General features: G+C 34.2%; 1 protein-coding gene across 7 annotated transcripts in view; it reads left to right on the top strand.

Moving 5' to 3' along the window:
• Positions 1-27,438, top strand: part of LOC143240310 (eye-specific diacylglycerol kinase-like) — a 224,429-nt gene that overhangs the window by 167,753 nt on the left and 29,238 nt on the right. For all 7 annotated transcript variants that reach the window (XM_076482547.1, XM_076482549.1, XM_076482550.1 and 4 more), the window contains 4 exons: positions 7,757-7,825; positions 11,908-11,940; positions 12,511-12,663; positions 24,353-24,424. In XM_076482547.1, coding sequence (XP_076338662.1) covers positions 7,757-7,825; positions 11,908-11,940; positions 12,511-12,663; positions 24,353-24,424 — 327 coding nt within the window. The remainder of the gene's footprint in view (positions 1-7,756; positions 7,826-11,907; positions 11,941-12,510; positions 12,664-24,352; positions 24,425-27,438) is intronic.

The raw sequence follows: 27,438 nt of genomic DNA, 5'->3' as shown, positions 1-27,438 counted from the left end.
TTGTATTTGCTCTTTTCCAGATCTTTGTTTAATTATTGTGAATAAAACCCATATAACATAAGCCTTATATCAAGGACACTAACGTTATTCTAAAGCAACTGTACTTTCTTTTTGAATACTTTTAACATATTAGTTTCCTTGACTACATAAGATCTATAAGCTCTCTTTAGTTGTTATAAGTTGAAGACGAATTAATGTTTATATATGAATATCTATTTAATTATTTATTAATAGACATCAAACTTGTTATTGGTGCATTGTGAGAGGAAGCAGATGACTTACAGATTCAGGAAATTAATTCATGAATATAATGCATAATTTACGTGTAAACAATGTACCCATTGTTAGTAGCAAAAATATTTGGCCTAATATCTAGAACTTCTTAAACTTTTAAAGAGTGATTTCAGCAGACAATCTGGTACAGAGCTGTATTTAATGGATTTTTACAACACATCTGCAAGAACATTTTGGATTGTACCATTGTTTTGGGGATTAGGAACACCTTTGGAGACACACACCAAGATAGAGATAGAGGTATAGAGTATCACAGGTTCTAGAAATTCACTTTTTTTTTTCTAACTTACAAAAAATAACAATAAACTTTACATAAGCATATTTGTCAAAGTAATGCAAACCTATTGGAGCATCTTAAAATATTAGAGTTACATAATAATATTTTCAGGCCACTTTTTGGGTTTAGTATTGTTTATGTATCATAGTAAACTACACAATATTATGTGTCATCATCATGCTTATTAGTTATAAACTAAGATACAAAAATAGAGAGAGTGAAACAAAAAGGCAATCTAAAAATGGTGTATTAAACCTTGCATCACAATAACCATATTTACCTTAAACAGGGTTTTCTGCTTATTATGTCCACAAAACAGAGTCTAAAACCCATTCACATGTTTAAAATTTTAGCAGAGATGCTCATAATGTAACAGGTCATAAGGATTAAAGACTAAAAATAAGCCCCATTAAAGAAGTTGAAAAAATGACATGTGAGTAATCATCATTGCTGTGTACTTACTAGTAGGTGATATGTCTCTCCAAAATACCAACTGTTAAAATATGTCATCTATTGTTTGACGTAATGAAAACCATTCAAATACAGTATGGAAGTGTTTTGAAAGTATAACAATACTGATAATACTTAATGACTTACAATTGAAAGTGGGAAATATTTTAGTAAATGACAGACAGATGCACACAAAATTGTTAATTCATGGTAAGATGGTGGAGAATGGTCTGCTTCACTTAGTTGGTATGTATAACATCCTTGTTTGATGCTTTACATTGATATTTTGACATTTTTGTGGGTATATTAATGAGCTAATATTTGATATTTTAACTGAAATACTCTAATTGTAGTCCACATAATTGTGAAATGAAAATTGCAAACTTCCAGACATACATTTGTAATTTCAGGTGAGTATGTGATTAGGTAACGCATGTTAAGGGATGTCGTTTACTTTACTTTACACCAGATTCCTTCTGATTCTGTGTCATCCTTATAACCCATTCACTTGTACGACCATCAGAACAAACAATGTTTTCTGTAATTTTTGCTTTGCCTTGTGCTATGCCAGGCTGTCATTGACTTTCTACAAATGCCTGCAGGACCAGCATGAAAGCCCAAGTCAAAGTTGTATTTATGAGTACCACTCCTCATATCTCATAATACATCTGTCAATTTCCTGTTCATAATGGTTCATTTTTATTCAAGTCTGTTGAATAGCTCCTAATATAGATGTGGAAGTTAGCATTCTGTAGGTATTACCTGAAAGCATTCATGAAGTTTAGCACTTGATAAAAGCTTCTCTGAAGAATACTCATAGTGCACCAGTCACAAGAGTTTCACCACACACAAGTGACCAGTATGGCATTTCTGCTTACTTGAGCACATGAAAGGCACTATTATGAAGATGTGTGATTCCTTCTCGTAACTGTAGATGATCATCTACCGATTTCACCCATATTTTGTTTCTAATGATACTAAACGCCCTCAAGAATCATGGAGATGTAGCAGACCAAATTAAATATCTCTTTGAATGTCAGCATCAAGTGTGTGAATAGGAATGAACCTTTTCATGTGACAAGTTCCTGTTTTGAAATAGAACCCATCAAACCCATTTGCTCCACAATAGTTCTTTTGATAATTAATTGATGGATTTTAATATGGTAGATGTGAGAATTATGTGCTACTCTGTTTCTTCATGGTCCAATCAGTCTACCTATTAATAATGACCAGTTGCAACTACCACTGCCTCTTTTGAATCATGGAAACCATCAACCAAATATAATGAGTATTTATTATGTTTCCATGATCAGCTGAATGTAGTATTCCTTTCACTTATCTATCCATTTGTTCATAAAAATTTTGTAATTTTTGCCCTTTTTATTTCTTAAATAATATTTTCTTATGTTGTTTTGAAACTAGTGTAACAGTTGTAGGGTTTCTTATTTATTGCATGTCACACTCCCTTCTTATTTAGCTTTATCCTTTGCTTTTACTGCATCACTAATTAGAGTAGCTTTTGCAAATGACTGATTTGTATTGTGCACCAAACTTAATGTCATGAAGTTCTGAAAAGTTGGAGTGCAAAGTCAAGGAATAAAAAAGGCAAAAATTGCATACAAATGCATGAACAAATGGATAGATAAGTGGAAGGAAAATTACATTTGGCTGATCATGGAAACTAAATAATTAATCATTATATTTGGCTGATGGTTTCCATGGTTCAAACGAAGCAGTGAAAGTTGCAATTTTTATTTCTTAAATAGTATTTTCTTGTGTTGTTTTGAAACTGGTGTAACAGTTGTGGGGTTTCTTATTTATTACATGTCACTGATTTGTATTGTACACCAAACTTAATGTCATGAAGATCTGACAAGCTGGAGTGCAAAGTCAAGAAAGTGACAGCACAGTGTATAGATGTAATTGTGGTGCACTAAAATGAAAGTAATTCAGGTGGTCTGTGGGTAATAATGTGAAAACGACTAGTCAAGGAAAAGATGATGTAGATTACTCAGATAAGTATTACAAACCATGAATAAGTGAACAGTTTCTGTCATCAGTAACATTTTCTTATGTAATACCTTCCAGATAACCTGCGTTCCTAATGATCTCTTGTACATTCATTACGTTTGTGTGCTGTTGTAATTCTTTACTTTTTATAAATCATCAAATAACTGTGAAAACCTTTTGGCTTATGATGGTATAGTTGCTTATTCATTTACTCTCATTCTATTCCGTGGATAGGATACAGATAGCCCATTTTGTTAACGTTGTGTTAAAAAGCAGAAACATTGAAATGGCTTCTTTCTTTTTTTTTTTTTAATTGGAGCCGCGTGGTGTAACCTACTAATCAGAATGTAGTACTGTGTTTCGAATCTCGTTGCCAAGAAGGGGGGGGTGCCACGCACTTTGTTATCACGGATTTATTTTTAGAATGGTCAAAACTTCCTATTCGACTACAGTAGCCAATGAGTTGGCGGTTGAGGTTGTTGACTTGTTTTCTTCCCTCTTAAGTCTAGTTTCTCATTTCAAAACTGCGAACATCTATCACAGATATCACTTGTGTAACAAAACTAACTAGTTCTTTTGTTGTTGTTGGCAAAAAACATTATTGGAGTATTTTTTTGTTTGTTTGTTTGGGAATTTCGCACAAAGCTACTCGAGGGCTATCTGTGCTAGCCGTCCCTAATTTAGCAGTGTAAGACTAGAGGGAAGGCAGCTAGTCATCACCACCCACCGCCAACTCTTGGGCTACTCTTTACCAACGAATATTGGGATTGACCGTCACATTATACACCCCCACGGCTAGGAGGGCGAGCATGTTTAGCGCGATGTGGGCGCGAACCCGCGACCCTCGGATTACGAGTCGCACGCCTTACGCGCTAGGCCATGCCGGGCCGTTATTGGAGTAAAACATTTACATGTGCATGAGAATATGGTAATAAGTTTTCTGATTTTTGGCGTCTTATTTCTGAGTGAACACCGAATTCTTTTTGATTTTGTTGACGTGTATATAGCTATAACGCTGAATGAGAAACACTTGGTTTCCTAGTTTCTTCGTTGTATTATTAATACATTATGAAAACTTCTTGCAACCATAAAATTAGCTCAACAATTACTTGAAATTCCAGGTTATAATCGCGGATTCGAATCCCCATCGCACCAAACATGCTCTCCCTTTCAGCCGTGAAGCGTTATAATGTCACAGTCAATCTCATTATTCGTTGGTAAAAAAGAAACCTAAGAATTGGCGGTGGGTGGTGATGACTAGCTGCCTTCCTTCTAGTCTTACACTGCCAAATCAGGGACGATTAGTGCAGATAACCCTTGTGTAGCTTTGCGAGAAATTCAAAAACAAACAAACAGTCCAGGTCATTAACGCATTGTGAAAACTTCTTGCAGTTATTCGAAATTCCACCTAATCAATATATTGAGAAAAATGTTTCGTGAAGCCATAAACTAGTTCAACAGTTACTTGAAATTCTAACTTCACAAAAAAAAATGCCAAATGCTAGAGCTAAAGAATGATTATGCGTTTTCTTTCAAACATAAACTCCAGTTTTAATTGCTGTGTTATCAAATGTTCCCATGAAGATCTTGGTCATTTTTAATCAGTTATTATTACTTTTTGTGGAATGAAAAAGTTGACCAGCTAACGATTACAGGTCGAAATATATTTAATGCTTTTTTCTTACGTTTTAATTATTCTTTAAATTAAATATAAATATAAAGAAACAACTAATTCCAGTATCATAAACGATATTTCGAAACTTATCTGCTGCATAGCCACTGTTTTTAAAAGTTTGTGTGGAAACTATACAACCCAGTTAAAGCAATGTTCGAAAAGTCTGTTGCAATAAAACTAGTCACGATCTGCAAAATGTTATGGTAGTTTTCATGGTCTTCGCTTTCCTTATTTTATCATTTTCACGCACGCTATTTAAGCTACCCTTTCTTGAAATCATTATGTGTTAGATCGATAAATGCTGGTCTACTTGAAAATATTTTACGCGGTCAGAAAAATAAGCTCATGTAGACGTAATTTTATTTTATGAAACTACACGTAAAGTGACGGTGTTTATAATAGTATACAGAGTATGAAGCATTATGAGCGTTTTGTGTATAACATGATTTTGGTTTTATGAGTTGAAGTAAAGAAAGTTACTAAAACGTATACTAAAGAAGAAATGTAGCTAAAAGATGTTTATAGCACTCTATGAAATGAAATGAAATGAAACTATAGTATTGCAAAGTAAAGTAAATATAGATTTGTAATGAAGGCAAACTTAGCTAAATATGCAGAAACACTTGAATACTTTTTCACGAAGTGATAAGCATGTGGTTTTGGAACGAACTTTGTATGCGTATTTCAGACCTAATTAAATCGAGAAAGCCCATAGAAAATGTATCTATTGTAAATTTGTCTTCTCAGGACGTTACATGCGGGTTATGTATTGTTTGTGAGAAATACTTTGCAGATAAACCTAAAGTTGAAATCGATGCTAGTCGTCACGTGATAACAACGTCGTTGTACCTTCATGTACCATAGTCGTTGAATTGAAAAGTTGACTAAAAAAAATAGATGTGGTGATTCCGAATTGAAAAGCCGATACGCAATCTAGACTTCTCGTTTAAAAAGCATTTTTAAGGATGTGATATTTGTGGCGTTTGATAGAGAAATTTTCGAGTAAAGTTCCGGACAGACCAACGGAAGCATATTATTTATATATTTGGAACTAGTATTTCGTTATATCCAAACAAAGGCAACTTTGTAGAATATTCCTATTAGTATTACGAGTTTGAGCTGGACGTTGTATATCAGTTAGCGTGTCGGGCTGTAAATCAAAATATCCGTTATTCGAGACGTTATGCCATTAAACACGTTACGCAGATTACTTTATGACAAGCAGCATTTAACTTAGCTAGCCTGAATTCTTGTGGTGGACGGTATTTCTGACTATTTGCTATCTTCGATCAATAGTCAAAATTTAGGGACAACTAGGCCTGATCACTAGAGGTCTCTGACCTTACTGTGTAGTTTACATGTGTTCAAAATTTCAGTACCAACATTAAGAGACATGAAACATAGGTTTATAGTAATTTCAATAAGAATGTTTTAGAATTTTTGAAATTTGTGTAAAATAAGAAAAGGGAAAATAAAAAAAAAAAAACGTTTTTAGCATTTAATAGAGAAAATGTGGACACTATAAAATTAGCCCAAATACTAGCTGGTCAAAGGTTTAAGACCATACTGAAACGAAGCGTTAACTGGTAAACACGTAACGAAATTTAGTCATTTGTGTTCAACCGTTAGCGTTGTCAACATCTCCTGTGTTACATTGAGTAAACACATGGCAAAGGCTGAAAAGTTGACAGAGTTTAAACGTGGCAGAATTGTCGAGCTGCAAAAGCAAGGTCTCTCTCAACGTGCCATCGCTGGTGAGATTGGGCGCAGTAAAACTGCTGTTTCAAATTTCTTAAAAGACCCTGAGGAATACGGAACGAGAATTTCAAGTGGTCGGCTCAAGAAAACTTCGCCGTCGTTGAGCAGGAGGATTCGACGGGTTGTCCGGCAAGACACCAACCGAACGTCGAACCAGATTAAGGCCCTTACGGACGCAGAATGCAGCTCAAGAACAATAAGATGGCATCTACGAGAAAAAGGCTTTAAAAAACCGTAAACGTCTTCAAAGGCCACTCCTTCTTCCTCACCACGAAACAGCTCGGTTAATCTTTGCTGAGAAACACCAAACATGGGACGTAGAAAAGTGGAAGAAGGTTTTGTTCTCTGATGAGAAAAATTTAACCTGAATGGTCCAGATGGCTTCCAACGTTACTGGCACGATAAAGATATCCACCAGAGACATTTTCTACATGACACAGTGGAGGAGTTTCCGTCATGATCTAGGGTGTTTTCTCCTTCCATGGAACAAAGGAAGCTTCAGGTTATACAGGGGCGTCAAACAGCAGCTGGTTACATTGGCATGTTGAAGAGAGCATCCTTATTGACTGAAGGCCCTCGCTTGTGTGGAAATGACCGGATCTTTCAGCAGGACAATGCTGCAATCCACAATGCCCGCAGGGCAAAGAACTTTTTCATGGCAAATAACGTGATTCTTTTGGACCATCCGGGGTGTTCGCCTGAACTGAACCCCATTGAAAATGTTTGGGGCTGGATGGCAAGGGAAGTCTATAGAAATACCAAAAAAGTTTATTTTTATTTTCCCTTTTCTTATTTCCATCTTTCGAAGCGCTACTCAAATAAGTGGTTGAGTCTAACAACGCAAAATGCATATTTTTTTCTTTATGTCCATTGGCCTTAAGATTTTGGCCACCAGTGTATGTCTTATAAATTAAAAAATAAATAAATATGAATTGCTCATTAATTACATGACTATAGATAGTAGAAAACATTTTCCATTTAGTTATTAGAATGATAAGCAATAAGGCAGTATTGAATTAAATTTATGAGGCTATAAAGATGAACTTATTTGTACCATATAAGACTCTAACAAGAGCAATCAAAATATTTTCTTGGCTCATTTCCCAAATACTCTACGCTCTGAAGGAATACTATATGAAGGATTTTTGTATTTCTAGCAAATTGGTAAGATAATACAATACCTTGCACATTAGGCCTATCTAGCCACATGAAAATAGGTTTGCAATGTTATCTTTGTGTTTGTGCTATTGAGGAAAAAAAAAAAGTGATTTTTTTTTTTTTTTTTTCCACAGCAAACTGTAATTTTTCACCACTGGGTCCATCGTCGTCAGCAGAAAGGCAGATGTCAACAGTGTGGCAAGGTAATAAAAGTTATTTTTTGTTAATATGCATTAAATGATTTTTGTCACTCGAATTACATTGATGACAGTTGGTTATTTTCATGTGTAGGCTCAAGACACTCGTTTTTCCTCAGGTTCTATCAAAAATAGTAAAAGAAAAAGATAAAATTATCATACAGTTTTTGTGAACATTGTTTCTTATTATACCATCATAGTACATTAACATACTGACTTGAGGAAAAATTAGAAATTTATATTTCCTCTATGAGAAGTCTTGGTACCAGAGAAACTCTTTTCTGCACCGTAGTATTACCTCTTCACTTTTGTGTTGTCCTCTAATTTGTCCAGTATCAAGAATTCTGACAGTTCCATTTGCAGTGGTTTTTCACTAACTTTTAGTGAACATACTGCTCTCTGCATCCATTTGGATAATATAATTAATATTATACATGATATTGAATGCATCTTATTACATCTCTTCCTGCAGTAAGCTGTTGCATCAGTCTAATGGATGGTGATGTCCACTAAACTGTTTGACACATTCCTTGAGAAAGAAGGGTTTGACCAAAGGCAGTGGCCTATGTGTTTTGGGAAATGAAATACATCAATCATGTGTGGAATGTACTCCAGAGATGAAATGCATCCTGTGAAGTGAGTCTGGGTTCTTAGGTAACCAGGAAACACCTTTTTCTTGAGAAAGAAGGGTTTGACCTCAGTGTCCTATGTGTTTTGGGGGATGTAATTCCATCAGTTATCTATGGAATGTACTTGGGAGATGAAATGCACCCTGTCAAGTGAGTCTAGGTTCTAAGGTAACCAGGAAACAGCTTTTTTTTTTAGGGAAGGATAGTTCAGAAATTTATTAGCTTTCTTACTCGGTTGAAAGGTTGATGTGAGGCAGTCTTTCTGTCTGCAATGATGGCATTCCATATTGAAGAGAGATGTCATGATCTGTATAGGTGTAAATATTTTTATACTGAATGCTTAGGTATGAGTCTACAAGCTGAATGACCAATCATGTACATTATATACCATGGAATGGATCATTAGATGTTTGATCTGCTAGGAAAAAAAAGTTGATTGAATTATTTAATAACAATAGTTTTTGTCTTCTTGCAGCTAATATTGCAATGCTTTTAAAAACACCACTTTTATTTCTGTTATATATAAGTAGTTTTGTTGAATAGCTAACATAAAAGTAAAAGAAACATCACACTAAAGATTTGATAGTCCAATCAGTGAGACTTGGCATGGCTAAGTTGTTAGGGTGCTCGACTTGTAATCTGAGGATCACTGGTTCAAATCCCCATTACACCAAACATATTCACCCTTTTACCTGTGGGGACATTATAAAGTGACAGTCAGTCTCATTATTCATTGATAAGAGAGTAGTCCAAGAATTGGCAGAAGGTGGTGATGACAAGCTGCCATCTCTCTAGTCTTATGCTGTTAAATTAGAAATGGCTAGTGCAGATAGCCCTTGTGTAGCTTTGCATGAAACTCAAAACAAAGAAACCAGTGAACAACTAGTAGGAATTATATTAGTTTACAAGCCACTTAAAGATAAATAATGACAATATAGTGTATTTTAATAACATCTTTCAAGCCTTTCCTTAAACTGATTCAACTATTGAATATACATCAACATTGTATGACACATAATGACATAATGCATATGTTGGGATATTAATGTTTGTGCAGAATAAGTTTTTTTAGGAAGCAGATTTTGACTTTATAATACATCTAATGGTCATAATGTAACACTATAGCACATCTAATAAGTAACTTGGAAACAGATTGTAACATTGTAGTATGCCTGGTAACTAATATTTTGGTTACAATGTAATATTGTGGCACATTTGATAAGTAACTTGGGAACAGATTTTAACTTTATAGACCCAATAGCTGATATCTTGAATAGATATTAATTAGGTCATACCTATAAGTTACCTTTAAACAGACTGAAAGTAAATTTCTTAACATGTAGATTTCTTGTATATGTAGCTTTGAAACTGCCTCCTAATAAAGTCTGAATACAGAAGAACAGACTTGTTTGTTTTGAGGAAGAAAGTTTTCAAGAGTAGAAAAAAAGTACAGTTTGTTTTTGGATATCTAAATCTCTTGAGATTTCAAAGTGTCTTGTTTCTCAGTGTTTCACCAAATACTGTGTTAACTAATTTTTTTTTTTTATCTTGGGCTGTCCATTTGGACAAATGGATATATAATCTATAAACCACTTATAAAAACCAGCATATCAAGTTAATCAGGCATCAACTACTTATTACATACCATGTCAGACTGGAGATCCAAGGCTGGTTTGGTTTGTTTTGAATTTCATGCAAAGCTACATGAGGGCTGTGCTAGCTGCACCTAATTTAACAGTGTAAGACTAGAGAGAAGGCAGCCAGTCATCAGCACCCACTGCTAACTCTTGGGTTACTGTTTTATGAACAAATAGTGGGATTGACTGTCACATTATAATGCCCCCACAGTTGAAAGAGTTAGCATGTTTGGTGTGACGGGGATTAGAACCTTCGACCCTCAGATTACGAGTCAAGTGCCTTTACCTGCCTGGCCATGCCAGGCCTCCAAGGTTGGAGAGGTAACGCTGCTGAATACTCTTCACATTTTCATCCACTGGTGCTTTGTAGAACAGACAGTCAATTCCATTTTTGTTTCAAAGATCTGAAGAAAGCTCTTGTGGTGACAGATGCTGCTGGCTGCTGCCTTCTTTCTCTCCACATCTTGAGGTCTGGTCTGTGATTTGGACTTTCTTTCCCATGTGTTTATAAGATTTCTTTCAGGTTAAAAATTCCATTTGTAATCAGATGGACCTTTTTTATTGCAGAAATATTGATTTTCCTGGTGAAATTAATTAGTCTAATTTCAAAACCTTGTTTGACATTTTTTATTGGCATTGTTAATTGTGACGCACGCACATATAAACAATTCTACATAAAACCAAATTAAGGACAGTTAAGATATGTAGTTATCAATTAGGTAAGAACCATTTGCTGGATTCTTACCTTTCAAGTGCTTCTTGTAATAGTATGTAGAATGAAATACTACTCATACATACCATTTATACTTCAATAGAAATACATACTGACAAACAAGAAGGAGGATTTGTTCAAATTTAATCTAAAGCCATGGTTGTGAGCCCAAGAAAGTGATTCATTTGTTTGGTTGTTTTTTTAATTTGTCACAAAGATGCATTAGGGCTATATTTGCTAGCCATTCCTAATTTATCACTGAAAGACTAGAGGGAATGTAGCTGGTCAACACCACCAACTGCCAACTCTTGGGCTGCTCTTTTACCAATGAATAGTGTGATTGAGTGTATCATTATGTAGCTCCCATGGCTGAAAGGACTAACATGTTTAGTGAGATGGAGATTTGAACCTGTGAGTCAAGCGCTTTAACAACATAGCCAGGATGTGATTAAACAATTAAGAATGATTACCCTTCTCTAGAATCTGATGCTTACCTGTGTAATGGATATTGTACATCACACACAAAAAAATGTTAAAATATATCCCACAGTGCCTTATATGAACAATACCTTTCAGTTTTGCATCTGTGGTTTTAAAATTAATATGATTACAGTTAAATAAACAGTAATACTAGTACTGACACACCGAATTTATAGAATCTTAACTTAATCAGTGACATTGTTTTAAGTCTGGTCAGTTCTTCAGGTAAGAGTAAGTGATTTGAAAAAATAAAGTGTTTTGTATTATAATGCAGTTAAAATTACTGAATTCAGACAAACTGTGGCACTGATTGCAAATTACCATAATGTACTTTCTTTTTATTCAAAATGCACTGTAAATTTTCAAGTATGTGATATTTTTAGTCTAGTTTTGAGAAACATGTAACTGTGAGGGTGAGGTCCAAAACATATAATAAAATACAAAGAAGTTTAATTTTTATTGGTATAAATGTGAAGAATTTTCCACTCACACATATACATAGTTATTTGTAATTGTCATTGGTAAAAATTTATATTATTTCTTTTTAGGTAATGTGATATACTTTTAGCCTAGTTTCTACCATTTTTAATTACACAATTACAAGCAAATTTTAATTATTTTTTGTTGCAGTCGTTCCAGTCGAAGTTATCTTTTGGTAGCAAGGTAAGAATTGGTATATTTTTATACTGTGAAAAGTGTTTTATTTAAATAATTTATAAATGATATTGTATTTAAATGTGATACTATTATATGTATTTTTCAATCTCGTCACTCCCTTTGTAATTAAAATATATTTAATCACCTTTGTATATAATGATGGTTCATAAATCTACTAACAATGAAACAAAGTAAGTTTTAATTAAAGTATTTTATAAACCTTACAACAGTAATAATACCAAACTTTGCTTATAGCCACCTGCTTTATTTATTTCATTCCTGGTATAATTCTCATTATTATTATTTTTTTTAAGTAGCGATTTTCTATCAGCTTTTTATTTTAGGGACTGTTGTATAGGCAGATTATAATATAGAAATAAACACTGTAGATCTTCACGTGTCCTATTTCAGTCTTCTGTTCAGTTAGAGGATAATTGACAAAAATGAAATATGCTGATAGTTTTACGAAATGTAATAAATTAAAACAGAGTAATTGTATATCGTTTTCTTGTTTTATAATTTGGAGAACCGTACAGCTGAAACGTATACGTGATGTATGGTTAATGAATCTTCCAGGAAATTGTGGCCATTAGCTGCTCTTGGTGCAAGATGGCCTACCATAACAAAGACTCCTGCTTCACTTTCCAAAAATTACAAGAACACTGTACTCTCGGAATGCACGCGGATATAATTGTGCCTCCAACGTGGATTGTAAAACTTCCAAAAAAGGTAATTGGATAAAATAAGGTCAGCTGTTGCCAATTGTGTCTGACGTTCACATTGTTTTGTTTTCGTTAAAATATTTACATTGCGATAAAAAAAAATCGAAATATTCCAGTTTGTAAATTGTACGTTTCTAAGAAAACTCTTTTCCATTTTCATAATATATTTCACTGCAAGATAACTGAAGGTTAGAGTGTCTTCTGTATTAAACCAGGCTATAAAACTTGCAATATGATTGGTAAACACGAGGGCTTATAACGTGAAAATTCGGTGTTTGATCTCTGTGTTGAGCATAAAGCGAATAAACACCGTTTTCTATTCCTGCGCATAAAACAAAACTTTAAAATCATCATTGTGTAACCTTACACTGCCAAAAATCTGGTTTTGATACTGGTGGTGGACACAACATAGATAACCCATTGTGAAACTGTGCCTATTATAGATTTAGTTCGTATATTTGACTTCAAGAACATGCAAAATTTGTATGTATGTATGTATGTGGATAGATTTTATAGTATGAATATATTTCTTCTAACTAATCAAGCAGACACTGATACGACTACAGCCGTCGATTGAAACATCACTAAAAGATTATTCCCTTATATTCGTTGTCAAAGGTCAAATTTTTAAAATTTCCTCTAATTCAAAGAGAATTCATTTAGCAGTTATTTCTACGAATCTATTCTTCAGTAATAAAAACATTTACATGATAGCAAATTAAAATTTCTTACTAATATTCAACAAAAAGAAGCCACATCGCCTCTTGTATATTCTAAGTTTGTTTCTGAGGACCTAAATATTAACCTTATAACTTGTTATTCTATGTATATATTCCTACCAATTATGTCATTCATCTGTAAGCAATGCATGTTTCAGTCATTTCTGTAACAAATTGTTGTGACACAGAAGAATGCTTGTTTGTTCATTGAATTTTGCGCAAAGCTCCCGAGGATTATCTGCGCTAGCCGTTTCTAATTTAGAAGTGATAGACTAGAGGGAAGGCAGCACCCACCACCAGCTTTTGGGTTACTCATTTATCAAAGAAAACTAAGATTGAATGTCACATTATAATGCTTCCACAGCTGAAAGGGTAAGAATGTCAATGAGAGGTTTCGAACCTACGAGTCGATTACCGTAACCACCAGGCCTGCCCCCGTCTTAGTGGCATAGCGGATTTATACCTCTAGAAACAGGGTTTCGATACTCTTGGTAGAAATAACTTAGATAGCCCTTTTTGTAGCTTTGTGCTTAATAACAAACAATAAGAGCAATCAATAACCACCTGGCCATACTAGGCGCAACCTAGTTGAAAGGACGTAAAATTGTTTTCTCTTTATTTTCTATTAAAAAATTCATAACTGTAATAAGCTTGCGATAATTCCTATTCATTCTATTTTCATTTAACATTTTGTGTGTGTATGTTAAAGTTATAACAACCAGGTCAAGTCCTGTAGCAACGTTCCCAAAAATTAGTTTCGCAAATCCATCATTACATGAACAAAAACAAAGTTTTTCTTAACAGAACGTCATAGCACTAAAACAAAAGCCTGATATTAACATAAGAAAATCCAAATAAGCTTTACTGATAAAATCAAACATCCCACAATTAACGTCTCTATTTATCACTGATCGTTAATTCCTCACACATTTCTTTTTTTATGCAAATATTTCACATAACATTTTAATACTTATTCACTTTGTGTTTGTTTTGTGCGCAACTATAAGTAAACATTTTCATTTCACGCGCATTGAAATGCACGCGCATGAGTAACTAACGTCAGTTTCAAAATTTAAATACATTGTTAGATTATTGAACATTGATTTAAATAGTAAAACTTTTGTTAGCGTTAGAACTTGTGCTCTTGAAAATGGCCCCGGCATGGCCAGGTGGTTAAGGCACTCGACTCGTAATCTGAAGGTCGCGGGTTCGAATCCTCGTTATACCAAACATGCAGTGTCGGCGCCGATGGAGGCTTGAGGTGGCTTGAGCCCCCAAAAAATGAGTCAAGCACCCCTCAGCCCCCCAGTATTTAAACCTACATATATTCATAAAATATGGAAAACACAATCGTCGTTGTTGCTTAACAATTAACATCAAAGAGACATAGATCTGTAGAACTCAACGTCTTCATTAAGACGGAAGAATGTGTCATGCGTCCCATAGCAACTACTGAATGCATTGAAACTCATGCGGCTGTATTGCCGCTCCCTGTGTAATGCAATTCTATCTTGAGCTTTGACGAAGATTAGACAACCACGTTGATTTTAAGTTACAACAAATTATCAGGGATTTTACCTGATAAACCAAAGGTTTCACAGGTGTTTACCCATTAATTTCTTTTATCTTTTATTGAAAAGTAAAACATAGTATGCATGTATAAGTGTATTGTGTATAAGTCAAAACTATGAAGCATTTAGCCGGTGTTGTGTCCTCTGTGAGATCATTTTGCATTGTGTATCAGCCATCCAAAATTTGCTACCAATCACGAGAACAGGCGCATTGTTTTGAAGTAATATTGACTATAAACACAACATGATGAAAGGTAATTAGCCTGATAGTGACCTCACTTTTTCTCAGAGTGTATTAACTTCACATGGGATAATTCGTTTCTGCTATGTAAACTATGTCTTTATGTTATATTTCTTTTGATTTGTAGCTTTGCGTATATTAAATGTTCAATCTAAGCTAATCTTGATTTTCTTTATTATTATGTATTACCTTGGGTGGAATTTAGGTGAGCTTCCTCTTTTACGTATACGCATATTTTCATAAACAGATTATTTCTAATTTATAATAATGAATTATTAATCAGAGTATGAGTTTTCAATGAAAACTGCATTGAAAACGCAGTTCAAAATAGCACACCTCTCTGAAATGTACCTTGGTATTTACATTATTATAATTTACCATCTATACTTCATATTGATGGCATTTCGGGAAACCCCTCTAAAGGTTACCTCAGCCCCCCCCCACTGCAAACATGCCGTGGAAATGTTATAATGTGACGGTCAATCTCACTATTCGTTGGTAAAAGAGTAGCATAAGAGTGGCGGTGGGTGGTGATTAATAGCTGCCTTCCCTCTAGTCTCACACTACTAAATTAAGAACGACTATCGCAGATAGCCCTCGTGTAGCTTAGCGCGAAATTCAAAACAAACCAAACCACTGAAAATGATCGAACCTGTGATCAAAACGTTGTACCAGTGTTACACATATTCCTTACGGTAAAAGCTGTAACTTGTAAAAAACAAACAAACCTGCAATCAGTATGGAAACGCAAAGCAAAAGAAAAGTACAGTACTGTTGTAGGCTCTAAAAGTGGTTAAAAATAAGCAGTCGAACATATTTTACCTCACAATTGCCCTCGAATTTTATAACCTTTACAAGTTTTTAAGTCCCCTCCTAAAAGAAAAATCTGGATGAATTTCATTAAATTTTAACATATAATACATATAACATTTGACTATGTATGTGCACATAGGCGATATGTATATATATAGAAAGTTCACTTTACAAACTGTAATTTTGTAGAAAGCATGTTCAAGGTAAGTGATTAATGCTTTCCAAAGTAAAGCTCTATGAACATGATATATAAAAAATCACTGCGTTTACATTTTAATGCTTGAAGCAATTTATAATGCCAAGATAATTATCTTCATTAACCCAGGGCTGAAGCATGTTTTCCAAGGTGCTTTCCTTTGTTGAAGGCACTTTCCAGGTAAAGGGATAAAACTTAATTAAACTCCTTGATATACAGTGGTTGACTTAATTTCGTCGTTTGTTCGATATAATTCTCGTGAACACTTTTTTAATAGATTTTTATCACGCTTAATTATGCACTCGGAGAATTAACGTGTACAATCGTCACAGATGATGGATCGTTGTTATCACGTTATTGTTTGTTCCGCTGTGTAAGAATTATATTAATAGAAGGTTGATAAATCTTAGTTCAACTTATTTTTCGTAAGTGTGAATAGTTTCCTTCTCCAATATCATTCAAGTTTTGCCAAATACCAATTTCTTTTCTTTTTACCAAAATCCAGACTTTAATAGTTTCCCTGTACAACATAAGATTAATTATTTGACGAGATAACGTTATGTTCGTTTTTTTTAATCACTGCTGTATTTTCTTCATAATTTATCCGTGGCGCTTCCTGTTGTGTGACGTACCTGTTTATAGAATTACTACACATAGGTTGTCTCTGCATTAACAGGAAATTTGCTAACATATGAGTTAAGGTACTGGAAAAATCAACGAACAGTCAAAAACTTTGAATTGCCGATGACCGAAGAAGGTCGAAACGTTGTTCGCTCTTCTATGTAAAATATTTTCTCAACCCAAACGAGACGTTTTTGCATATAAAGTACACTTACAGTTAATAAAATGAACACCAGTTAGTCAGAACATTATATTACAAATCCAAAATAGTGTTTTATGTGATATTCTGCTGAGGTCTCACCTGACAACCAAAGTGACACAATATATTTATCTTTACTGCACCAAAACTTTTAACGGAGAGTCCAGCACTGAAACAGAAATCCAGTGGAATATATACATGTACACAGTAGGCATAAAACAAAGCTTTATCCTTCTGTGGACTGGACATGACCTAGTGTTACTTTAACAAAGTTTTATCCTTCTATGGGCTGGATGTGACCAAGTGGTCACCTTAAGAAAGCTTCATCCTTAAGGCCGTGTGCTGGTCGTGAGATAGTGGTTACCTTAATAAAGCTTTATCCTTCCGTGAACTGGACGTGACATAGTGGTTACCTTAACAAAGCTTTGACCTCCCTAAGCTGGACGTGACATAGTGGTTACCTTAACAAAGCTTTGGCCTCCCATGAGCTGGACGTGACATAGTGGTTACCTTGACAAAGCTTCATCCTTAATACCGTGGGCTGAACGTGACATAGTGAATACCTTAACAAAACTTCTTCATTTCGTGAGCTAGGTGTGACCTAATACTTACCGTGTTTGTACTGTAATTCACTAATTCAGTCTTTTCGTTTCATACCACAAAAGCTTGAAGATCAAATATCACTGTTTTGTCAAACAAGAATAGTCCAAAGCTGACGATGGATTCTGTTGTCTGGCTTTCTTTTCAATAGTTTATCAATTCATTATTTGAAAGAGCCCTCGTGTAGATTTGCGTGAAAATCGTTCTTCACGGTTAAACCAATCAAGAACTAATTAAAAACTCGTGATTAGCCGGTTTTCCTCTATGAATGATGATCAAACAACCGTGAAAGAATCGCAGTCGCGGTCCTTCAAACACAACAGTTCAATGAAAATAGAGGCAGCTGGAAATATGTTTTATTATTGTTATGCTAGTTTGAAACAGTCATATACGTTTAAAGCCTATAAATATACAATAATTAACTAAAGATGTAAAACAGTAATACATGATAATTGTATTTATATCAACCAGTTTATAGCTGGTCTTTAAATTACGATAAAATATAACTATATATTATAATATAGTTCTACAGTATTTACTTCGCAACGTATCGTTTAGTCTAGCACCATAAAACTGATACAAAATAGCAGATAGTTTTATCAGCATTTCTGGCACTACTGTGTTTTGTGTATGCTTTAAAGTTTGTATTCCATTATGAAATGAACTATTTAACTATTTTCAAAAAATTACGTTAACCCTTTTTTTAATTATTTAAATGAAATTCATTACAGTGTAATTCTTATTTTTAAGTACGTGTCTCGCTAATAAGTATTGTAATTAATATTATTCATTGAAATCCTCATAATTATTTCTTAACTGTTTTTTTTATTCCCACTTGTTAAGTTTACTTTTTTCTTTCCATTGTTGACTCAGCGGTAAGTTTACGTACTTATAACGCCAAAATCTGGGGTTCGATTCTTTGTGGTAAACAGAACGTAAATAGACCAATTTTGACGGTCAATCCCACTGTTCGTTGGTAAAAGAGTGGCCCAAGAGTTGGTGGTGATAACTAGCTGCCTTCCCTCTGCTCTTACACTGCTAAATTACTGACGGCTAACGCAGATAGCTTTCGTGTAGCTTTGCGCGGAATTCAAAAACAAGCAATACTAACAAGACCAATTGTGTACATTCACGTAGATCGTATCATATCAAAAATAACACAAAAAGCTACAAATCTTGTACGAGTCGACACAGAATACACTTACAATACATTAAATGATAGAATCATACTCTGATATCAGAGATACCAAGTAGAACAAATGAAAACACCAACAATTGTAGTAACACAATGTTACAACTGCCAGAGTATGGTCATGTTTCAGTAGCATATCAAGCAACACCGAGGTGTTGCGGATGTGGTTAGGAATATCACATATTGCAATGCAAAATGAACAGGAAAAACCAAAATGTTGTAACTATGACCAAGAACACACATCAAATTATAAAGGCTGTGAAAAATACAAACAAATAAAACAACAAATCTTCGAAATAAAAAACACACCATCAAACGACATCGAAACAACAGATACAAATGCACAACAAACAAAACCAACAATGACACAAAACAAAATAACATACGCACAAACACTTAAAAAAGCAATCACACAAATACCAAAACAAAACGAACAGCAAAAACCAACAGCTGTGACAAACAACAGTACGCAGATAAAACACAACATACATACACCAAAAACACAAGATAATGACAATCCCCCTAAAGAAACAAACACAAATGACAAAATAAACTTATTTGTAAATATAATTACAAATTTAATGACAGACTTTTTAGCCGAGTACACAAAACCCTCACAAACAACAAATTGCCTTGACCTACTATTAATCATAGCAAAAAAAAAACACATCATACCTTACATTTCACAAATATTAACAATACTTACAGGATACTTGTTATCAACTTAAATTCACTGTTGTACATATCAACATCCAAGGTGCACTGGCTTCCAAGAAACATAAGATTGAAGACATAATTCAACAAACTAACCCAGAAATTGTAATATTAAGTGAAACTTTACTATACAAAACCAATAGATTTAAAATACCATACTACACAACCATAAGGAAAGACCGAATAAATAAACAGGATAAAAACAGAAGAATGTTGCTGCTACATCAAACGAATCTATCAGTCACTGAAATTCAAATCAGAAGCAACAGGGAACATATAACTGCTGACATCATGTTAAATAATAGTTCTATAGTCACATTTGCGGGAATTTATCGTTCACCCACAAAACAAATAGACTTAAATTTAATTAACAACATCTTTTCCACAATCAAAATACAATTTTAATCGGAGATTTAAACAGTAAACACATCAATCTTGAATGCAATTCAACAAACGCAAATGGAAGACTTCTCAAATTCATAGATGATCACAACATAGCTTTCCTGAATGACGACACGCCTACGCATACAATGTATGCCACTGATACTAGTGACATACTAGACGTATGCCTAAGCTCGTATAACATGAGCCAAAAATTAGTTAAATTTCATGTAGGAAAAGATGTAGACAGCGATCATTTATCTATGTGGTGTGTCTTCGATCTCGCACCCCATAAAAATATAACATATAGAAAAGAAAAATTTTATTACAAAAAAAGCAAATTGGAAAGAATACCAAAAAGAATTAGACCATTGGTTTCGAAACAAAGTTATAAAAACAGCTAAAAATAAAATAGATATTGAAAATTACTGTCAAATAATCATGGAGTGCCTTCAAACCGCAGTAAACAAAGCAATACCAAAACAACAACTCAGAACTATAAATAATACATGGAAACAACACAAACAACTAATCAAGCACAGATGGCAATTAAGAAGACAAAAATGGAGTCAAAAGACAGAGAATAAGAAACCAAATCAGAGCAGAAGTAAAATTATTAAAACAAGAAAAATGGGATAATTTCTGCTCCCAACTTAATGAAAAAACAGATCTGAAACAATTTTGGACACACCTAAAAAGACTCACAAATGGAGACACAGTAACAAGAAAATACCCACCACTAGAACACAATGATACAACAACACATACAAATAAAGGCACGAGTGGCACTTTTACTTTAAACAAGGCTTGGCATAACCAAGTGATTAAAGCACTCGACTTCTAATCCGAGGGTCGCGGGTTCGAATCCCCGTCACACCAGACATGTTTGCCGTTTTAGCCGTGGAGGCTTTATAATGTGACGGTTGTGTCTTATAACCTAACGTGGGTCAAAATGTGCCTAGATGCTTAGATTTCGTATATAAGATATTGCTGCTAAAAGTTAATGTATACTGAAGCTTTACTCCGAAATATTGTATTATTTTACGCAATTTGTTACCATAAAAGCATTGTTAAAATGTTAATTGTTTTTAATTGAAGACTGCAATGCACTCTGAACGTTTGTTTTTGACATTATGGTATTTATGTGTACAATATCAGAATTTCGATACCCAACCCAGTCGCCTGATAAAAAACACTATACAATCAGTCTTTGTCACTGCACCGCAGAAATCTTAGGAAAGGTTTAGTAGATTCAAAACCGAAAAAATAAAGAAAGAATATATGTATGTATATAGCTGGTCCATGTAGGCCGTCCAACTCGTTTATATTAAATATGAAATAAAGATATAGCACTCAGAACATCCCCTCTCAGTGACAAAACTGTATATCTGCGGACTTACATCACTAAAAACCATTTTTCGATACCGGTGGTGAGCAGAGTACAGATAGTGGTTTGTGTAGCTTTGTGATTTATTGAAAGCAAACACTTAGAATCATCCTTGGCTTGGCATGGCCAGGTGGTTAAGGCACTGGACTCGGAATCCGAGGGTCAAGAATTCGAATCCTCGTCACAGTAAACATGCTCGCCCTTTCAGTCGTGGGGGCGTTATGGTGTAATAGTTAATCCCACTATTCGTTGGTAAAATAGTACCCTAAGAGTTGGCGGTGGGTGGTGATAGCTAGCTGCCTTCTCTCTCGTCTTACACTGCTAAATTAGAGACGGCTAGCGCAGATATCTCTCGTATAGCTTCGCGCGAAATTCAAAAACATACAAACCATAAACAACCCTTATTATTCAAATATGTATCAACCTTTCCCTTAGATTTCCATAGCTTAACTACAACTGCCACATTTGAAGGCACCTTTTCTAAAGACTAGATAGTCTGTTAGAAAACAAGAGGAAATCTTCAATAACAGGAGAGACTGATTTTTTTAGGCAGGGTTAAAATAAATTAATCTGTGAGACCTTTTTATTATATACAATCTTTTGAACGCCAGCAATATCAAGCATGGAGCGTGCATATGCCAGATTCGAGTTTATGAACCACCAGGATCTCTACCAGCCTGCTATTAAATTGAAATTCTTTAAGGCAGGATTAGAGTGAAGTTAATGCATCAGATCCTGAGCGTGGTCAAATACATCATTCGAAAGGGTTTGACCTACCAAGTCTAGAACTGTAATTAGATCCCAAATAGGTCAAGATATAATGGAGCTATGAGCTGAAAATTTGTACCTGGAAAACTCAAAGCTGTTTTATAAACCGTTATGCTCCGGCTGAAAAATGTTATCTTAGCTTTCTGTCTCCTAGCCTACATTTTTCTAGTCGTTTAAGTACGTAGAAATATGATACACAGCACTATGTATTCACATCTTTTTTTAAAAAAAATTGCACATTCCGGATATAAAGTTGGAAAGATTGTTGTCGAATTTCCAAGTTGTTTCAGGTATTAAAATTTTTTTCCCGAAAGTGTGAAATCTTGGAATATGAGATTATATCAAATCTGCAGAAAATCAAAACTACTTTGTCTTTTATGATAGTTAAGGTTGAACGTATGTTGGTTGAGACACCTCCTTAATGTTCGTGTGGATTTGACGATGTAGTTTATTCCGATTGACAATAGACCTTAGAAATCGTATAATGCAACTTTAAGATAAACGATGGTTGTTATATTCGAGGTAAACTATATGTACTTGTAGTTCTCGGCTGTTTTAACCGACCTCATCGCGACAGTGGCACATCGATTGGATGGTAATTCCAGTCTTATTCATGAAGAGGAGAGAAGTGATGGCCAAATAAACATTACTTTCTTAAGATATCTTCGGGACATGTGAGGTTTAACGACTGGTGGTATATATGATAAACAGCAAATCGACTTGTGTTCACCTCCGAAACTAACGCCCTTAAACGAGGGAACGATCCTGAATTGGACGTCACAATACCCGAAGGTGTTGTATAAAGTACTTATCGTATCTTTAATGACTGGAGGGTATGACATCATCCCTCGCATCCCACTTCCCATGTTTCTGCTTAAACCTCCATGTTGCGTATTTCCTCGCAGCTTGTTAACTATGCAGCCCGTAAGTGCCTTTAAATTAATGTCTGTTTATATTGCACAAGGAAACACAGACGATGGTAACCATTTTGAAAACTCAACAAATCATATAATGTATTAGAATTACCGCTATCGATATACACGATGAAAGAAGATAATGGAAAGTTCTCTAGTTGTAGGTTGTGATAGAAATTGAAATACATATCAAACGTCAGTCGATGTAAAATTTAAGTTTAATTCGACATAATGCATAAACACATACTCTCTAATAATGCTTAAAGCAAACCATTAGAGATTGCGAGTTCTGGAGGTTATACTCTCTTCTTTCTGTAATGTTATTTTCAGTACCACTATCGTCAAAACAATTTAATTTTTTTAATTGGTATATTTTTATTATCACTGTTAGCTTAAGAAATTGATATAATACGAGCCGATAAACTGGTCGAACCCGGAGATATATCACTGGTATTACTGCTTTGTGACCATTATAAATAAAAACATGAGAGCCATAGTTGATTACCCTTTTTAAATCACTTGGTTTGTTTGTAGTACCTATTTATGTCAGCAGCCGACTCCTAACAAAAGGTGATATTAAATAGCTAATTTATAAACTAAGCATTTTTTCCGTATAGCTTCAATTTTGCAGGCTATATCGCACAACTCTGATATAACAACTGGATTATTCGGATCAGATTCTTCTTAAGTTAAATCGTTATTCATGTTAAATTCTCTAATTTCCAATTTCAAAAAGTAGGACATTTGTTAAAACATATTTAAACTGGTAACATTTTCTGTGCTCACTCTGAAAATGCAATCTTTGTTTACTCGTACGGTTAAGTGACTGTACTATGTGTATTAATTATTTCTTGTGGCCAGGCCGATCTGAAAAGATGGTTAGGGCGCCCGACTCGTAATTCGAATCCCCGTCACACCAAACAAGCTCGCTCTTTCAGCCGTGTTATGTTCAATTCCATTATTCGTCGGTAAAATAGTAGCCCAAGAGTTGGCGGTGGACAGTGATGACTAGCCTTCCCTCTAGTCTTGCACTGCTAAATTATGGAAGGCTCGCGCAGATTGCCCTCGTGTAGCATTGCGTGAAATTTAGAAAACAATTTCTTGAAGCTTAATGCATGTCGATTTAGTAATTTAAACCGATTCTGTGGGTTTTACTTAGGTTATAAATTTTATCGGTCTTTGATTGACTGCAGTGAAATTGAATGTTTGAATTGTTATGTTTTTGTTGTTGAATTTTAAATCATAATTTTCATTTATGTATAGTTTTTGCTTAATGTATTTTGAGTGCTTACGTTATATGTATATAAATAACCACCAATCACAGTTGTTATGTTACAAACATAGGTGCTAATTGAAACTATTGTTTCTGTTACCCAACAGGGATCTTTCAAGTCCTCATTGCGCAGGTCACCGAGAAGACGTTCGTCCACAAAGAAGAAACTGAAAAAAGAGGTGAAATCTAATTATTTATATAATTATTTAAATTAATATTAGCGGCAAATGTCTCATGATTGCCGAATATGTTTAGATTTTAATAGGCAGAAACTGACGTCAAAGTAAGACTTCGTATTCTACCTTATGAGATGTAATTTATTATGTTTTGTTTGTAACATTTATATTACGATATACTACTTCAAGTGGAATATAATTCATTAAATATTTATTTTTAATCCTTCTGACTAATATGACAATCCTGATTTAGATTTCATTCGTCGTTTGTTACAAATTGCTGTTTTCTGCAACACGTACCGACGCACTTAAATATAAGCATATCCGCTACATCCCAAATATTAGATCATTTTATGGAATAATTTGACAAGTGGTATAGATTAGTTTATAATTCTTAGCTATAGCGTGATGCCAAATTTTCAAAATAAATGCATATATATATTTTATTTAAGTTATAGTGCAGGATATCTCTACTAAGTGTTCAGGCTTTACTTTATCAGCCCAACGTTGTTGCTTTTTTTTTTAAACCGTAAAAGGATTGACTGTTAAAACGCATTATGCCTTTAAACAAGCTTATGACTAGTATTGGACAAGGTAACGCCTATTTGAGGAAGGAAGAGAGATGTCGAACTTTAACGCGAAACCTGTGCAACATGTACATTCATTGTTTCATCAGGCGATGAATTGCCGTTCTGAACTGGGTGAAGTTTTAAGAAATAAAATAAAAATATTATAAAACTTTTTTTTTTTTGTACACTGCCGAATAACCGAGTAAAAAGAGATAAATTTAACGTTCGTTGTAAACATAATAATTGAAATATTACAACTTGCTCTTATTTATGTATTTAGATGGAACATCTAGCGAAATTTGCCTTCTTTAAGAAAGAAAAAAAAAGAAATTATTTTGTTTAAAAATAAAAAAGCATAGTCATAAATACACCTGTGACCATACTAATCTGAACCCCAGTAAAGTTAAATATCTTAGAAAATTTTTAGGCTTGATTTGAACTGTTGAAAATTACGCCATTGGATCTAAATATAAACAGGATCTAATCGTCAAAAAAGGCCGGTCTCCTAACTTTCTAAACCTAAACAATATCCGAAGCCAAGAAATTACCAACTTACAAATACCTACTTCTGTGCAATGCTATGTATATTATAAGTCTGTGCTACTGGAAAGTGCTTTGTAGAAAGGCATTAAAAGTCCAATTATAATAAAGTACATAATATTTCACACTCTTTGATAAGCTATCATTGGTCTTTCTTTAGACAGGAACGAGAAGATGCCCTTTGGCAAAATTTTACTAATTACTTGAAAGAGATGATTAAGAGTTATCTATAATATAAAATAGTATGTATATTCTAAAATTTAAAAAAAAAGAGTTTTCTCATGCTGAGGATTGACTATTTTTTGAACCTCCTATCACATTAGTTCAAATTTGAGAAATAATTTGATAAGTCTTGTCAAATAATCTTAGTTGCTTAGTGCACACTTAATTCACTGATCTTATTTTTGACTTTGAGTAAGCATAAGATAAATACCATTAAACAAAAGACCAAAGACAGGAGAAATGGTACCCACCCTGTAAACTTCCATTTGGTAGGAATTATGATGAGGGCAGCCACTCTGCAAGTTTCCACCACTTAGGAGTTGTGCTGAGGGCACACACCCTGTGAGCTTTTACCACTTGGGAGTTATGCTGAGCTTCAGGCCTTGAGGGGAGCACATCCCAAATTAGTTGGGGAAACATCAACAAAAATACACATTTCAAATGTAAGTTCGGCCACTAGTGATTTAAGGACATTAAGAACAGAACAATTTGTATCATTTTGGAAAAACTGGAGGACTTAGCATGGATATCCTAAGACTAGAAGAAAGCAAAATGATTGGTGGAGATGCCATTTATCTGAATATTAAAGTTTAGTTGTACAACAGAGGAAAATGTGAGAGGACAAGGCTGCATTCAAAATTCATACTACATACAATATTTGCAGAAGAAAGTCACATGAATACAGTTATTGCCTAGTGGTGTTTTGAGTATGCTTACCAATGGAAAGCTTTAATGGTGAAGACATGCAAAGGACAATTGGAAAATGTAGTGGAGATTGGAGATTACAATGTGCAAATTGGAGCACAACTGAAATGAGGAAAAGCAGTTTTAGAAATCTTCAACACTGGGATGTGAAACAACAGAAGAAGGGTACTGGTGAATTTACTTTACTGAAAAGGCTTAGCATAGCAAACATGCATGATACTTAATAAAAACAAGGACAGATACTGGATGTGTGAATGCCCTGACAAAAAAAAACTAAGAATCAACTAGATGTTAACATTAACAGTGAGAGTATGCAATTGATGAAACAATGTATTCTAATCTTTGTTAAGAGGAATTAAAGAAAGTGTATTTAATTAACTGTACTGGTTACCAAGTTGATATTTAGTTTTATACATGGCTTACTCTGATCAGAAGTTATTATTAACAAAAATGTACCACCCTCTAGTGTTTTATGTCAACAACACCAGAAAAACTGCAAGACTGAAGATCATTTCAGAGAAGTGAAAAATAAAAACAACCTTTAAAACAGTAACATTAACAATTTGAAATTGCATTAAAATTCTATTCTAGGCTTTGAACATGGAATAATGTGATACTGAATGATGGAACAAGAAAGTTATGGAAATAAAATGTACTTTAGCTGATGAAACTACAAAATAAATAAGCAGAATAACGTTAGAACTAAAAATAACAAAATATAGATACCCAACAGCAAGAGTAAAATATGTGAAGGTGATGAAAGCAGTGAGAAAGAAAATAAAAGAAAAAGGATAGATTTATTACTATAGAAACATTTTAAAAGAGATGACCCAAAGAGATAGTCAAAAAAGCAGCAACAGAGGACTCTGCAAAAATGATCTTTATGTAAAAATGAAAAATTCGATGTTGCCAGAATAGAGAACGTAGACACCTGTGCCATTTTCAGACTGTGGCTAAATAGAAAATGAAAGACCACACATT

The sequence above is a fragment of the Tachypleus tridentatus genome, chromosome 13 (assembly GCF_004210375.1).
Source record: "Tachypleus tridentatus isolate NWPU-2018 chromosome 13, ASM421037v1, whole genome shotgun sequence".
In the NCBI taxonomy this organism is placed as follows: Eukaryota; Metazoa; Arthropoda; class Merostomata; order Xiphosura; family Limulidae; genus Tachypleus; species Tachypleus tridentatus.
This window is presented reverse-complemented; position numbering and strand designations above follow the sequence as displayed.